A 16,479-nucleotide genomic window follows, 5' to 3' on the forward strand; every position below is an offset into this window, starting at 1 on the left:
CACCCATCCAGCCATCCGCCTCCACCTATCCACCTCCACCCATCCCCACCACCCATCCAAAACAACAGGCCCCAGTAGCCATTTGGGCATGATTTTCAGAGCAGGCATGGTCCATCTTCCAGGACATCTCCTCCTGAAGGCATCAAGCCCAGCTTTGGGCACAAAACCAAATACACTGTGATTTCCACCATGGTGTTTCCAGACCAGGATGTGTCCGGAGAAGAAAAATCAGGCACTTCCACCCCCTCTCCCTCAACGTGGCTCTTTTTAAAGCTCTGATGGTTGGTCCCGGTGGGGCTGTTTCACCGGACTCCCTTGGTTTCCATGGAGAGGATGGGTGAGGAATTTCAAAGGGAATGGCTCCAGTAAATGAACTCTTCTCTAAAAATAGCATGTTTGCTTTTGGGTCTTTGGGAACTGCGGCCCAACCAATGGGAGCGAGAACGAAAATCAGCATCGGGGTAAAAAAATTCCAGTAACTCGCACTTCATCCAAACTCCCGTCGGAGCTGCTGGGCTTCCGGGGGACAGGGGGCTGGTCCGAGCCTGCCCAGCCCCTGCCCACAGTGGGACCAGTTGCTCCGTGACCATTGTTCCTGATTGCCGGTGGGGGTTGTCCCCAAGCTGCGTGTCCCTCTGTGCCTTATACCGATTATTTTAAGTTGAATCTCTTTAATTTGAGGAGTAGAAGGGTTGATGACAGGAACACGTTGGGCTTGTGTGACCCCCATGTCCTGCGATATCCCAGAGTCCCTAGGTGTGTCCCTTTTTGGGAACCAGGGGATGGCCGCCACCACCTTCCACCCCACCGGTGACATCCAAGACACCAACGAACCCCACTAGGACACTTCTGCAGGGATGTGTTGGGGACAGGACGTCTGTGGTGGTGGCCACCACCAGGAGCCACCATCCCGACTTGAGGATGACCACCGCCAGGTCCCCTCCAGAGAAGCCACCATCTCAACATGGGAACAGCCACTACCAGGTCCTCTCCAGAGAAGCCACCATCCTGACAAGGGGACTACCACCACCAGGTCCCCTCTAGAGAAGCCACCGTCCTGACATGGGGATTGCCACCACCAGGTCCCTCCTGGAGGAGTCACTATGCTGACATGGGGATAGTCACCACCAAGTTCCCTCCAGACAAGCCATCATCCGGACGAGGACACAGCCAGCTCCCTTCCAGAGGAGTGACCATCGCAATGGGAGAGTGACCACCACCAGGTCCCCTTCAGAGAAGCCACCATCCCAACAGGGGGATGGCCACCACCAGGTCCCCTCCAGAGAAGCCACCATCCCAACAGGGGGACAACCACCACCAGGTCCTCTCTGGAGGAGCCACCATCCTGACGTGGGGACCTCAGCATCCCCACGTGGTTCCTGGGGCTGGAGAATGTGGAGTTGCTATTTGTGACCGCCCGTTCCCGAGCCCGCCGGTACTCTCCAAAAAAAACAAGAAGGGAGTTGTTTGCATGGGAAGATTGGCATCTCCAAGCTGGGATATGGTTTCCTGCTTTTTTTAGCTGGAGTAGCAGCAGACTCGTTGGCCTGCCCTGATTTGGCATCCTTCTTCTTGCCTTTTTTTTTTTTTTCTTTTTTTTTGGAAGGGTTTCATCCTGACCCCTCGGCAGAAACGCCGTCGCTAGCGGTAGGGGATCAGTTTTGGTCCTTTTCTTTTTCTTTTTGGTTGCCCAAAACCCCGGTGAGATGGGATGTAGATGGCTCAGAGCCTCAGTAAGCGGAGAGGGGACTCGTCCCTTGGTCGTCCGAACCCAGAGCAGGTCAGTAGAATCCAAAAATGTCCTTTTTTTGCCCCCCTCCCCCCAGGGTACCACCGTGACAATGACACGACAGGGAAGGCGTCACCTCTCGCCTCGCCGTGATGTGACGTGGGATGTGGGTGTTCCTGGTGAGGTCCGTATTTCCCACCCCCCCGCCAGCTTCCTGCTGCCCCGGTTGCAGCTGTGTGGGACGAGGGGACCTGCTGAGGGGCTGGGTGTCTGTGCGGCATGGGTGACGTGGGTACAAAGGGGGACTTCTCCTGGTGGGTGCACTCAGGCTGCTGCCAAGGGCGTGGATCCAGGATTGGGGGGGGGGGGGTTGCATCAAAAGGGCTGAGGTAGGGGCATGGCACAGGCTGCTCAGGGCTCCTGGGTGCCCATGGACTCCTGGGTGCCTCTTGGCTCCTGGGTGCCCATCAGCTCCTACGTGTCCATCCGCTCCTGGGTATCTGTCAGTTCCTGGGTGCTCATGGGTTTGTGGGCACCCATGGACTCCTGATACTTGTTTGCTCCTGAGTGCCCATCAGCTCCTGGGTGCTCATCAGCTCCCGGGTGCTCATGGACTCCTGGGTGCCCATCAGCTCCTGGGTGTCTGCCAGCTCCTGGTTGCATGTGGATTCATGCGTGTCCATGGACTTCTGGGTACCTGTTGGATGCTGGCCATCCGTCAGCTCCTCGGTGCTCGTAGGATGCCCATTGGCTTCTGAGTGCCCACGGACTCTGGGCGCCCATGGGCTCCTGAGAGCCCATAAGCTCCTGAGTGTCTGTTGCCTCCTGGGTGTCCATCAGCTCCTGGGTGCTTGTGGATTCCTGGTACCTGTTGCATCCCAGGCATCCATCAGCTCCTGGGTGCCCACTGGCTTCTGGGTGCCCATGGACTCCTAGGTCTCTGTTGGCTTCTAGGTGCCCAACAGCTCCTGAGTGCCCATAAGCTCCTTGATGTTACCAGGTCCTGGGTGCCCGTCAGCTCCTGGGTGCCCATGGACTCCAAGATGGCTCCTGGCCATCCATCAGCTCCTGGATGCCTCTTGGCCTCTGGTGCCCCCAGAATTGTGGGTCCACATGGAGGTCTGGATGCCCATCGGCTCCTGGGTGCCCTTTGGCTCCTGGGTGCCCATCAATTCCCGGATGCCCTTTGGCTCTTAGGTGCCCATTGGTCCCTGGTGCCCATCAGCTCCTGGTGCCCATCAGCTCCTGGGTGCCCATCAGCTCCTGGGTGCCCAGTGCCTCCTGAATGCTTTTTGGCTCTTGGGTGCCCGTTGGCTCTTGGATGCCCATCAACTCCTGGTGCCCATCACCCCAAATGCCAGACGGGCGCCCTCCTGGGTACCCCAAGTTTGTTTGCACCTCTCTCACCCACATCTATGCCCCATGCCACCAGATACCCAGGGCACCTCCTACCCCCATGCGCCAGGCTGGCACCCAGCGCCAACGCCAAGAGGTGCCAGCGCTGGGCACCCTTCTCCTCCCTCTCATCCCCAAATCCCAATAACTATTGCTTCGGGGTGCCACAGGACGCAGGGAGCGAGTGGGGGATCCGGGGATGCTGGCGAGTCGAGGTGGGGGGTGACGTTACCTCCTCGCCCCGGGCGGGGGCCGAGCGTGGCGGGGGAGGCGGCGGCGGCGGCGGCGGGAGGGAGAAGAGCGCGGCTGACCTCAGCATCTGGAAAGCTGCGCTCTTGGGCCTCGGCCTGCGTGCCGGAAAACCGGAGGCAAAAAAAAACCCTTCCATATTTGGCCAAAGCCGCTCGAGGGCTCGGCAAAGGCTGGATGCGAACGGGGGGCCAGGAAAGCCCCCCGCCGCCGCCCGGGCTGCGGCGACACGAGTTTCGCACGGGCTCTGCAGATGCGGTGGGGGATGGATGGCGGCGGGAGGGGGGCGTGAATTGGGGTGAGTGTTGCAGATGGGGTGGGGTGGGGGGTGTAAGGTGGGGGGCACCATGGGGTGCTGCCAGCGGCAGAGCGAGGACGCCCTGAGATGCCAGCATGGTCCTGAGCCTCGGATTTTTGGGGGGGGGCAGAGGGAAAGAACCCCTTGCACCCCAACACAAACCCCAATTCTGAGTGAAAATCCCATGGGATTGACACATTTAGAGGATGAATTTTCACGGCTTGGGGAGATGAGCCGCCCGCCTGCTCCCCACTCCCCATCCCGCCGGCGCTGCCGCTGACTGGGACGGCACTGGGATGCCCGGCATCCTTCCCACCCTGCCCCAGTAGAGTCACTCCGACTCCTTTTTTTTTATCCCTGGCTTTGTCTCACACTTCAAAAGCCAAACTACGGCTAGGCCGTGTCTTCCCGGGATGAATCACCGCAGCCGAGAAGTCAAAGAAGGGAAAAAAAGCCGAATTCTCGGCACATCTGGTTGGGTCTGAGGCCGCCCTCCTCCTTCTCCTCCTCCTCGTCCTTCTCCTCCTCCTCCTCTTCCTCCCCAGTCCCGGAGGCGGTTGTTGCCGCTGGGTTTTCTCCATGGGAGCATCCCTGAAGAAATGGAGGCTCCTCTGCGAACTGGGAGCCTGGGAAAAACCACGGCGGAGAGAAAAGCAAACATCTCCAACCCCCAGAGCTGCGAATAAACACTGGGGTATTATTAGTAACCGAAGCGGGGCTGAATCAGAGCCGCTGATTTATGCTCTTATTTCCTTTTGAGAAGTTACGCTTCGGAAAACGGCTCGGATTTTTCTTACCCGTGGGAGAAGAGCGAGTGGCCGGGCGGGGAGGGGATACAGCCCCGGATGTGATGCTGTCCAGGTTCCTCGTGTTCCCGTGGGATGCGGAGGGGGGTTTTCCCCCACACGTGGGGTCTGGTGGTCCCGGGGATGGAGGGGACTGGTACGCAGGAATGGGGTGGCTGGTGTTCAGGGATGAGGAGACTGGTAGTAGGGATGGAGTTGATTGGTACCCAGGGATGGGGTTACTGGTGCCCAGGGATGGGTGACTGGTACCCAGGGATGGAGTTGGCTGGTACCAGGGATGGGTGACTGGAACCCATGGATGGCAGCAGCTGGTACCCAGGGATGGGGTTACTGGTGCGCGGGGATGGAGGTGACTGGTACACAGGGATGGCAGTAGATGGAACCAGTGACGGAGGTGATTGGTAGCCAGGGATGGGGTGACGTGGCGTAGGAAGGGGGTGACTGGTACCCAGGGATGGGTAACTGGTGCCCAGGGATGGAGGTGACTGGTACCCAGGGATGGGGTTACTGGTGCCCAGGCATGGGATTACTAGTGCCCGGGGATGGAAGTGACTGGTGCCTGGGGATGGAGGTGACTGGTACCCAGGGATGGGGTGACTGGTGCCCAGGGATGGAGGTGATTGGTACCCAGGGATGGAGGTGACTGGTACCCAGTGATGGAGGTGACTGGTGCCCAGGGATGGAGGTGACTGGTACCCAGTGATGGAGGTGATTGGTACCCAGGGATGGAGGTGACTGGTGCCCAGGGACGGGGTGACATGGTCTGGAAAGGAGGTGACTTGTTCCCCGAAATCAAGAGGACTGGTGCCCAGGGATGGGGAGACTGGTATGCAGGAATGGCAGCAGCTGGTACCCAGGGATGGTGGTGACTGGTATCCAGGGATGGAGGTAGATGGAACCAGTGATGGACATGATTGGTACCCAGGAATGGGGTGACATGTCCTGGAAATGAGGTAACTTGTTCCCAGAGTTGAGAGGACTGGTACCATGAATGGGGAGACTGGTATCCAGGGATGGTGGTGGCTTATACTAGAGATGGAAGTGACTGGTACTGAGGGATGGCAGCAGCTGGTGCCCAGGGATGGAGTTACTGGTGCCCAGGGATGGAGGTAACTGGTACCCAGGGATGTGTGACTGGAACCCATGGATGGCAGTGGCTGATAGCAGGGATGGAGGTGACTGGTGCCCAGGGATGGAGGTGACTGGTGCCCAGGGATGGAGGTAGATGGAACCAGTGATGGAGGTGATTGGTACCCAGGGATGGGGTGACATGCCTCAGAAAGGAGGTGACTGGTACCAAGGTATTGGGGTCTGGTACTACGGATGGGGAGACTGGTACCCAAGGATGACAGCGGCTGGTACCCAGGGATGGGGTTACTGGTGCCCAAGGATGGCGGTGACTGGTGTCCAGGGGTGGAGTTGGCTGGTACTCAGGATGGGTGACTGGAACCCATGGGTGGCAGTGGCTGATGCCATGGATGAGATGACTGGTACCCAGAGACGGAGTGATGTGCTCAGGGATGCAGGGACTGGTACTCAGGGATGGGGACGACCAGTACCAGGGATGGAGTGGCTTGTACCAGGGATGGGGGTTACTGGTACCCAGGATGGAGGTGATTGGAACCCAAGGATGCCAGGGGCTGGCACCCAGGGGTGGCAGGGACTGGTACCCAGCAAGCAAGGTGTCTGGTGGCTGCCATGCCTCCACCGGTGTGTAGGACATACGACAGCATCATTTATCCCGAGGCGAAGATCGGATGGGTTTTCTTTCTGAGTCTTTTTTTTTTTTTCCAGGGTTTTGGTAGAAATAAAGCTGAGGATGCGTTAAAATTTTTAAGCGTGGGAGATCGCCGTGCCCTGCGGGCTGCCTGGGGTGGGGGACTATCCCCACGGACCAGTGGCTCCCACTATGTCCCAGCTCCCTCTAGTGGGATCTGCCCTGGGAAGAAGCATCCAGCGAGAAAAAAGGTGCAGAAATCCCAGTTCCCCCCAGTTTCTTCCAAACTGGGAATGAGCATCTCAAGGAGGTGCGGAGATTCCTAGCATAACCCTACTACGAGACCCTAGAGAATCCCCCCTCAGCAGTGTGGAGCGTTGGGAGCCGGCAGTGGGGACAAGCCGTAATGAGAGAAAAACAACTTGTATTTATTTATTCTTAAAATTTTGGCACATTTTGGAGGGGTGGGAATAATTTTGCTGGAAGCAGGGCTAGCTCCGCCTTTGGCAGCTGCGGGAAGGATGAGCTGGGAAGGCCCCGAGCGGCAAATCCTGCTGCCAAAAGGATCCAAAACGCTCCATTTTTTTTTTCCTAAAGCTGTATTTTTTTACCCCAAAGTGAGATCAAAACCCCCACTACAGCTCCCCCAGGGTATGGCTGAGGCCGGATGCAACTCGTTACACCGCTGACCTGGGAAAAATGCTGTGTGTTGTGGTTCCGGGAGGGGAATTTCGGGGTGAAACGGTGTCTCTGGGGATCCAGAGATTCCTCTTCCCGTGGGATGGGCTTTTAGCAACCCAGCCGGGTGGTGACAGCACGTGTGACACCCACCCGTGCGTCCCCGGTTTCAGCGACCCAGTTCCCATCGGCAGCGGGATTTGGGGTGGGGAAGTCCTTAAAGTAGCATCGTTACATGCACTGATGTGTGCACGGTCTCAGCTCTGAAGGGCCAGCAGCTGCAGTGACGGCTGAGATTCCTCATGGATTTACATCCCTGCTCTCCCTTTCCCCCAAATCCCAATCCTTCTTTTAAAAATGACGTTTTTAGGACATCTCCGTCGATGCCTTTTTGTTTGCAGGAGGCAGGATACGATTTGCCAGCTCCTTTATTTAATATTTTCAGATGTTTTTAAAATCCCCCGGGGATGCTCAAGCTCCTCCTGCGGCGCTACGCTCGGGTGGGGAAAAGTAAAATGATGGATTTGCACCCGGAGGCTTCCTAAAAAAATAAAAAGAGGAGAACTTCCGTCCTTCTTCGGGAGGCCAGGCGGGGTCGGGAAAGTTGTATTTCCGATGCCAGAGGGAAAAATTGGGGGAAAACCCCCTCTCTGAGCCCCCCCATCTGGGATTTGGGGTGCTGCCGAATCGTCCCCCCCCAAATCCCCAGTGCTGGATCTGCTCCGTCTTTGGATTCTTGGGATCATCCTCGCGGTGCTGGTGTTTGGGATGGGGGATGAGGCACTTGGCTCCATCCCAAGGGATTGTGATGCTTTTCCCGGGAGGAGTTCGGGGTTTTTTTGGGAGGAAACACCCAGGTTTGCCGAAAAAAAAAATTTCAAAAAGGAAAAAAAAAAAGGCTGATCCGAAAGGAAATCTAAAGGTGTTTACAAAGAGCCGCGCTGCTAAAAATAACCGGCTCATATTTTAGACGGCCCTAAAAATAGGCAGCGCTGTTGGAGTGGCCAAACACTCCCAGGAATTTCCTGTGGGCCGCGGGCTGCGCGCAGGGGGGTCCGGGCTCGGCGGCCGGCGGGGACGGCCGGCATCGCTCCGACTTTTTCTTTCCTGGGTGAAGGCGAGATAACCTCCGCTGGGCCCCTCGATGCGCAGCGGGATCCAGCCTGGCTCCTTCCCTGGTTTGACAAGCGATGGGTTTAACCCTTCTCCATCCATCTTTCCTCTCTGATGACACACAAAGAGGTTGGGTGGGTTTGAGAGTGCTTTTAAAACCCACCAGCAGAAAGCTCAACCTTAATAGTAGACACTGGAGAATCTACTCACGCAGTTAAATTAAGGGATTGTCTCAAGGGAGCTGTGTGGGGAATGGGGATGTGGGAAGGACCCTCTGTGGATGGAAGGATGGAGGGATCCCCCTGCTCGCCCCGGGGACAAGCGATCCCACGGGAAGGCTCAAGGGCGTTGCTGCACTGGGTCACACGTCGCCGCGTCGCCACGTCGCAGCGGCGTCGCAGGCCGGCTGGGGTTGCGACGGCAAGGAAGCAGGGATTGCGAGAGGAACGGGTCTGGGATCGCAACCCAGAGGGAGCTGGAATCGCCCGGGGTGGCGATCCTGGTGGGATGTGGGATTGGAACCAGAATGGGTTTGGGATTGCAGCACAGGTGGATCTGAGCCCAGACTGGCAACCCACATGGAGCTGGGATTGCAACAGGAATGGATCTGGGATTGCAACCCAGGTGGATCTGGGATTGGAACCCAAACGATCCCAGATTTGCAACCCACATGGATCTGGGATTGCAACAGGAATGGATCTGGGATTGCAACCCAGGTGGATCTGGGATTGGAACCCAAATGAGCCCAGATTTGCAACACAGATGGAGCTGGGATTGCAACAGGAATGGATCTGGGATTGGATCCCAGGTGGATCTGGGATTGCAACCCAAACGATCCCAGATTTGCAACCCACATGGATCTGGGATTGCAACAGGAATGGATCTGGGATTGCAACCCAGGTGGATCTGGGATTGGAACCCAAATGAGCCCAGATTTGCAACACAGATGGAGCTGGGATTGCAACAGGAATGGATCTGGGATTGGATCCCAGGTGGATCTGGGATTGCAACCCAGGTGGATCTGGGATTAGAACCCAAACGAGCCCAGATTTGCAGCCCAGGTGGAACTGGGATTGCAATGAAATGGGTCTGGGATTGCAGCCCAGGTGAAACAGGGATTACAACAGCAATGGATCTGGGATTGGATCCCAGAATGGCTCAGGACTGCAACCCAGATGGACCTGGGATTATAGCCCAAATGGATTTCAGGATTGCAGCCCAAATGGGTCTGGGATTGGAACCTGGAATGGCCTGGATTGCAACCCAGATGGATTTCAGGATTGCAATCCAGATGGGTCCAGGATTGGAACCCAGATGGGTCTGGTTTTGCAGCCCAACTACACCCAGCTTGCAAACCAGATTAATTTGGGATGGTGACCCAAATGAGCCTGGGATTGCCTCCCAAATGGGTCTGGGATTGGAACCCACGTGGGTCTGGAATTTGCAATGCAGATGGGCCTGAGGTTGCAGCCTGTGTGGGTCTGGGATTGCAGCCTAAATGGATCTGGGATAACAACAGAAATGGATCTGGGATTATGACAGAAATGGGTCTGGGATTACAACAGAAACGTTTCTGGGATTACAACAGAAATGGGGCTGGGATTACGACAGAAATGGGGCTGGGATTACAACAGAAATGGGGCTGGGATTGGATCCCAGTTGGGTCCAGGATTGCCCCAGCAGTGTGTCTGCAGCCACTGTGCTGCTGCAGAAGGAGCTGCAGGTGCTGCTGCCTTGCAAACGGCCTCGTTACCCCAGATGCAATTAGCTGCAGCGGGTGCAGCGCGGGCACCCATCCCACCCACGCCGGGTGCTGTGGGTCCCTCCTCCCCGATCCCAGTGCCAGGCTGTATTTAAGGCAGCTGCAGCTCCCCTCTCGTAATATTATATGCACTGAGTTGGCCGTTCTCTGCCACGCACCCCGGGGAGGGTGCTCATCATCCTCATTTCCAAGAGGAAATTTACTGGCTGCAACGGGAGGACGCAGCCCTGCTGCACACCGTTGCTGTGGAAACGGGGCGAGCGGCTAATTAGATTTAATTAACGAAGCAGGAGGGGAGCGTTAGGAACAGATCCGGGCAGGGGTGCAATCACCCGGCGAGCAGGGCTGCGGGTACCGAGGTGCTGATGTCGGAAGGGGGGGAGCGGGCTTGCTCCGTGCCTCAGTTTCCCCATCTGCAAGGGGGAGGTGGTACCCAAGGATTCCATCCTGGATGGGGACCCCGAGGATGCTGAGCACCCCAACCCAGCACCATCTGTACACCTCCCCTTCCCTCCCCAAAAAAAAAAAAATAAATCTCACGCCTCAAAAAATCATCGCATCCCCCCAGCGCAGCATCATCCCCCCCCGGCAGGATCCTGCATCCGCGCGCGTCTCTGCGTGCGTGTCGCTGTGTGTGTGCGCGCGTGGGCACGGCTCTGCCTCCAGCTCCCGTCGCTCTCGGCCGCCCGCGCCTCGGTAGCACCCGGGGCCGGGGACCCGCGTGCCGCCGCGGACGCAGGCGCGCGCATCCCGCAGCCGCTCTGCAGCGCTTTCTGTATATTTTTTTTATTTATTTTTTTTTTTTATTTATACATGCACTGAACCTTATCGATATAAATAGCTCCTCTATTTTATTTCCCTCCTTGCTGCATCCCAGCGCAGCGTTCCGGCTATTTCAAAGGGAAAACCTGGCTATATATCTATCTATATCCATAAAAAAAATATATATATATAAAATTTTTTTATATTCCTTGGGCCGCGTGGGACGGACCGACCCCCGGGACCCGCATGCTGCAGATGGTGAGGACTCTGGCGCAGTTCACCATCGCGCTGGAGGACATGCGAGACATCGGCGACGGCGTCGACGCGGCCTTCGCCGCCGCCGCCTCCGGCCTCGGCGGGGTGGCCGAGGAGCTGCCGCCGGAGAAAGGTTGCGGCAATCGCGGCGGGACCGAGGTGATGCCGAAATGGGATGGGGTGGGGATCTTGGGGACGGGGAGTTGGGGGGGGGTTGTGTGGGATGGGGGAGGTTATGTGGGTGCGGGGCGCGTGGATGCGTCATGTTTGGACACGTGTGCGCCCCGTAGAAGCCGGCACCTGCGGGGTCTGGACCGCGATTGCCGTGGCAACCGTGCCTCCATCCTCATCCCTCGGGCCCGCTGCCGCCCACCCTGGGGGTTCTCCGGAACGCGGGGAGAGGGGGATGCTCCCCACCCGGAGAGGGTGATGGGGGGGCAGGAGTCATCGCTACCCACGCCCCCCCTCCACCTCCGGATGCTGATTTACACCGCGGCGGCGTGGGCCGGTGGGGAAAAGCCCCCATTCCCGTGGCGGTGGGGGGAACTGGGAGACCGGAGCAACATCAGGAGCTTTGCTGGGGTCAGGGATGCAGTGGGGCGCATCATCCGGGTACCGCTTCATCCCGCCAGGGTGGTGCGTTCCCCCCAGCTCCTGCTCATCCCAGTGGGAATTTCCCCCCCCCCCCGCCACGGCCGTTGCTGTGGTGGAAAAAAAAAAAAAAATCCCCTCGCCAACGGCTGGGCCTCATCCTGCGTCTCCTCGCTGCTGCGAATCGCCAGCGGCTGGTGCGGCGTGCGGTGCTGGGCCCCCGTTCAGCTCACCGCTCCGTCCCTTCGCTTCCGTCCCGAACTGGGACGGCTCCAGAAAATGCTGGGAGCGTCGGATGGAGGTGGGGAGCTACAGGTTGTGCGAGGGTTGGGGAAACTGAGGCAGGGCAGGGGGGGGTTCAGGCGCTCTGCGCTCCTAAGGCCCATCGTCCGGTGGGTGCCCTTCAGCCCGTAATTAACAACTAATTAATTGAGTGGTGAGAGTGTTAATTAACTTCAGGCTGTAATGAAGCCGGGAGATCTCAGCCAGCGGCCCCGAAGACCGCAGCGTCGCCGTATTTTGGGGGGGTGGGGGGGAAGATTTCCGGGGGGGGCGCTTTGGCCTGTCACCGTCATATTTGGCTCTGGACATCCGTTTGCTCCTCGCTCGGCTGAAAACACCGATATCGGCGTGGTGGGCGCGTGGGGAAACTGAGGCACGGCTCTGTTCCCGAGCACTGGGCAGGATCGCCGGCGGGATGGTGGCCTCCACGGTGGTGAGAACGGTTGGGTTCAACGGTTGGGTTAAGGCTTCTTCCTTAACCCAACCTGGCTGGGTTGCAGATGGCTTCGTGGCACCAGTGTCACCGCTGGGAGCACTGGGGAACGTGGGCTCGTCCCATGAGGAGATGGGGGACACGAGAGTTTGGTGGCTCCAACAGCCCGGAAGGGGAACCTGGTCCCATCATGCTGTGGTGGCCCTGTGGGACATCTCTGCACCCAGGGCTGTTGGGGTGACCAAGCACCCAGGACCTTTGGAGGCTTCTTCTCCATAGGGGTTTTTGGGGCACCTGCAACATTTGGGGTGGCTGAGCACCCATGGCCTTTGAGGTGTCCAAGCACCCATGGCTTTTGGGGTGTCTCACACCCACAGCTTGGGTTGCCCAAGCACCCAGGGCCCTTGGACGGTCTCCATGAACAGGGACCATTGCTGCGTCTCCGTACCAAGCATCTCCCTTCCCAGGGCCAGTGGAGGGTCTGTACACCCCAAATTTTGGGTGTGCCTTACACCCAGGGCCTTTGGAGCATCTCTGCACCCACAACTTTTGGGGTGTCTCACACCCAGGGTCCCTGGAGGCTCTATGCCTGCAAAACTTTAGGGTTCTCTGTGCACCCAGGATACTTGAAGCATCGCTGCACCCAAAACTTTTGGGATATTGAGCACCCAGCATCTCTGGACCATCTCTGCACCCAAAACTTTTTGAGTATCTCTACACCCAAGACCCTTGGAGCAACCTTCACATGCAAAACTTTTGGGGTGTCTCTGCAGCCAGGGCCCTTGGAGCATCTCTGCACCCAAAACTTTTGGGGTGTCTGCAGCCAGGGCCCTTGGAGCATCTCTGCACCCAAAACTTTTGGGGTGTCTGCACCCAGGGCCCTTGGAGCATCTCTGCACCCAAAACTTTTGGGGTGTCTGCACCCAGGGCCCTTGGAGCATCTCTGCACCCAAAACTTTTGGGGTGTGTCAGCACTTGGAGCCTTTGGACCATCTCTGCACCCAGAATTTTTGGCGTGTCTCACACCCTGGGCTCTGGAGCATCTCGGCCCTAGGCTGAGCTGCGGGGGCGTCCCCCCAGGTGCTGCGTGCGAGGGGGGTCTCCAAACCCCACAACTGGGAAGACCCCCACCCATCTGCCTCCCAAGGCTGACGGACCGTCCCACACCACCACCTCCCCGTGCCCCCCGCCGCCCCCATTAATCCCCTTCCTGTGGGACCACAGCCCAGCGCTGGGGTGCCCGGGGTGCTGGGCGGGAGGCGAATTCCTACGGGACCTCTCCGAGCGGAGCCGTGCCGGAGAGACGGAGGGCGTCGGGACCGACCCATGTAGGGCTGTGAGATCCAGGGCGGGCTCCTGACGCGGCCGTGGAGGAAACCAGGCGTCTCTGTACGCTCGGTGTCATGTACTTCCTAATCCTCCCGGATTCCTCCATCGGGGTGGAGAGGGAGCGGAGGGAAGCTGGACGCCAGCCGGGCTCCTCCGGCGTTCAGCTGCCCCGCTGAGCCCCCACACCAGCACCGCCACCCGCTACGTTGCTCCCCTTCCATCGTGTCACCCCCCGAAACTCATCTCGTCTTTCTTTCCACCCCCGGGTAGGACATGAGGAAACACGTCATCATGACGCTGCTGGACACGGAGCAGTCCTACGTGGAGTCCTTGCGCACCTTGATGCAGGTAACGCGGCGCGGTCAGGGACGTGGCACCCCAAACCACCTCATGATGGGACCCCAAGTTGGACCCCCGGTTGTGGGCGCTCTCCCAACGCTGATGTGGTGTGGGGATGGATCGGGGACGGGTGGCAGTGGGGATGTTGGGGACAGCAGGACTGGAGGTGGGAGCAGCGTGGTGATAGTGTCAACAATGGGTTTGGGGGTCACCTCTGCCCCCCAAATCAAGCCTGTGACACTCCTGGTGGGTTGTCACCTGATGAGTGCCATGTCCCCAAGCCCCTTCCTGTGCTTGCCCCCAAAAGCTCTTCCTTGTGTTGCACCCCATCTCCTGGTCTGTTGCCCCATCTCATGATGGGGGACCCTTTACACCCCCCGTTCCTGTGTCCCCCCGTTTTCTACTCAGCGTCGTCACCCGCAGCCACGGGCCAAGGGTTTTTCTCTGTCCTTTTTTTTACTGAGCTGGTTCCAACCCCCGCCTTGGGAGCAGCCTGGCCGGAGGGTCCACCCCACGTTTCAGATGTTAATGAAGATGTTTCAGAAGGTTAATGGTGGTCAACGCCCTAGAGGCTAGGTCATGCTGGCGTAGGTGTGGGTTGTCCGGGTGAAAACACCGAAAAATCAGAGCTCTGCTCTGCTCGATGCAGAGCGGCGCATGTAGGATAGCTGCTGGTCGCGTCCGTGAGGAGATGGGGTGCCCAACGCCTGGCTTTCCCAAGAAATCCCCTGCCAGGATGCCCCCGCGGTGGACCCAGATACGCCCTGCCAGATGTTGCTGCAGGAGGGAAGGACCTTTGGAGGCTGCTCCTCATGCAGATGTTGGCTCGGAGGGGCGAGAGGACGTTGGCGCTGGGGCTTCTCTGGGGGAAAGCTCTACATGGTTTGGGGTCAGGTGATGTGCCTGCTGGTCTTGGCATGGACAGAGGCTGTCCCATGGGCTGTGTCCTCATCTGAGGTGGGACGTGAGGCTGGTTGGGGAGAGGGCAACCTTGCTGGAGCTCACTGGTTCCCCACTGGAGGGACTGGCTGGACAGAAGTGGGAGCCACAGGGCGTTAATGCCTCAGCTCTTGCCCATGGGACACGTCCTGGCATGGTAGAACCTGGGGGACCTGGCTTTCCAGGGCTGGGTCACAAGCTCCAGACACCCTCAGCTCCCTGTCTTAGCTGGGACAAGCCGCCTGGATCCGTGATGTGGCCCAGTGGCATGGAGCGCCGTGGCTACCAGGGACAGGGGCCACCTGGAAGCATCATCTTCCAGCCAAACCAGATGATGCTCTTCTTCTTCGTCTGGTCCCACTCCCCCAGTTTTATAGTGGGTGGGATGGCACAGCCCAGCCCAGTTCCTGCTGGAGAAGTTGGCCACAGTAGGGCAGGCGAGACTGGTTACGAGCCTCAGGATTTGGCCCTTCTAACTCGAGTCTTCACGAGATACCAGCCGTCAGTCTGAGGAACCTCATCCTTGGGGGATGACTCCTCCCTCGGCACCTTGGATGGAGGTGTCTGAAGCAGCTTGAGGTGGGTCCTGTCCTCACCACGCAGCTCCACGGTCCCTCCCAGCATCCTGAAAGACACCAGCACCCCGTGCTGGTTGGGCTGAGGAGGAGGCAAAGCTTGAGAAGACCTTCATCACCCCGCATCCCTTGCAAATCCAGCTCTCCCATTCCTGGGAGCACTGCTCCCCTCCGCAGCTCTGCCCCATGGTGGGGCGGGAGGGGTTTCACAGCAGAGCTGCCCACCCAGCCTTGCAGAGGACCCACTCTTGTCCCACTTCTCCTACTGACCCTGAGCATCGCTTGTTGACCGTTGCCCAAGAGATGCTGTTGGTGAGGTGGTCCAGGGCTTGACCCAGTGCCTCCACCCCCTCCTGGTCCCAAACGCCCTAAATCCCACTGGGAACTCACCGACTTTTGGCTCCCAGGGTCGTGCTGCCGTGATTCCCCAGCTGGGTCAGGCTCTGTAGCAGATGGAGGTGACCAAGGCTCATGACAGCAAAGGTTTGGAGCTTCTCAACCTCATATCTGGAGGACAGAGGATGTCGTGTTTTGGAGGTTCCTCATGCAGACCTGCCCCGCTCCCCACTCTGCCATGGGGATGCACTGGGTGGGATGGGACCCAGGAGGGCTGAGGTGCAAAACCTACTGGGACCCAGCTCTGCCTGGTTCCTCTGATGGGCCCCGCAACCCAGCGTTCACTGGGGGAACCCCTTGCTGCAGGATGCCACCAATCTCCGTATTGACCGGGGTTGAAAAATTCGTGTTGGGTGGTGGGAAAAGAAATTACGGGGACGCCAAGGCCTCTGCTTCCCCGCAGGGTTACATGAAGCCGCTGAAGCAGCCGGAGAACTCGCTGTTGTGCGACCCGTCACTGGTGGATGAGATCTTCGACCAGATCCCTGAGCTGCTGGAGCACCACGAGCAGTTCCTGGAGCAGATCCACGACTGCGTGCAGAACTGGCACGAGAAGCAGAAAGTGGGCGACCTCCTCGTGCAGTCGGTAGGTCCTCGCAGGGTGGATTTCCCCCGGAGAACCCAGACGTGCCTGCTCTTGGGCAGCAGGCCCCAGCAGGAGAAGTTTCGGAGCAGGAGACTGGGGAGTGATTAAAGGACAGGCCAAACAGGCCTGAGATGGAGAGCAGGAGACGATTTCCAGGCCCGCCGTCTGCTTAGCGTAACAGCGGGGTGTTGCGGCGACCGGCTGGGTCTGCAGCTCAGCGTTTCTGCCTCCAGAGCAGAAATGTC

At 58.6% G+C, this 16,479-nt stretch overlaps 1 protein-coding gene across 2 annotated transcripts in view; it reads left to right on the forward strand.

Annotated features, from left to right (window-relative positions):
* The window catches only part of ARHGEF17 (Rho guanine nucleotide exchange factor 17), a 36,914-nt gene that overhangs the window by 10,785 nt on the left and 9,650 nt on the right, over positions 1 to 16,479 (forward strand). The window contains exons 1-3 of one of the 2 annotated variants that reach the window (XM_086739766.1): positions 10,464 to 10,923; positions 13,670 to 13,747; positions 16,052 to 16,234. In XM_086739766.1, coding sequence (XP_086595892.1) covers positions 10,756 to 10,923; positions 13,670 to 13,747; positions 16,052 to 16,234 — 429 coding nt within the window. In that variant the 5' untranslated portion in view covers positions 10,464 to 10,755. Of the gene's footprint in view, positions 1 to 10,463; positions 10,924 to 13,669; positions 13,748 to 16,051; positions 16,235 to 16,479 lie in introns of those variants that run through there. The other variant, XM_086739765.1, reaches the window with a different exon arrangement.

The sequence above is a fragment of the Chlamydotis macqueenii genome, chromosome 1, assembly GCF_036417535.1.
Source record: "Chlamydotis macqueenii isolate bChlMac1 chromosome 1, bChlMac1.mat, whole genome shotgun sequence".
NCBI lineage: Eukaryota > Metazoa > Chordata > Aves > Otidiformes > Otididae > Chlamydotis > Chlamydotis macqueenii.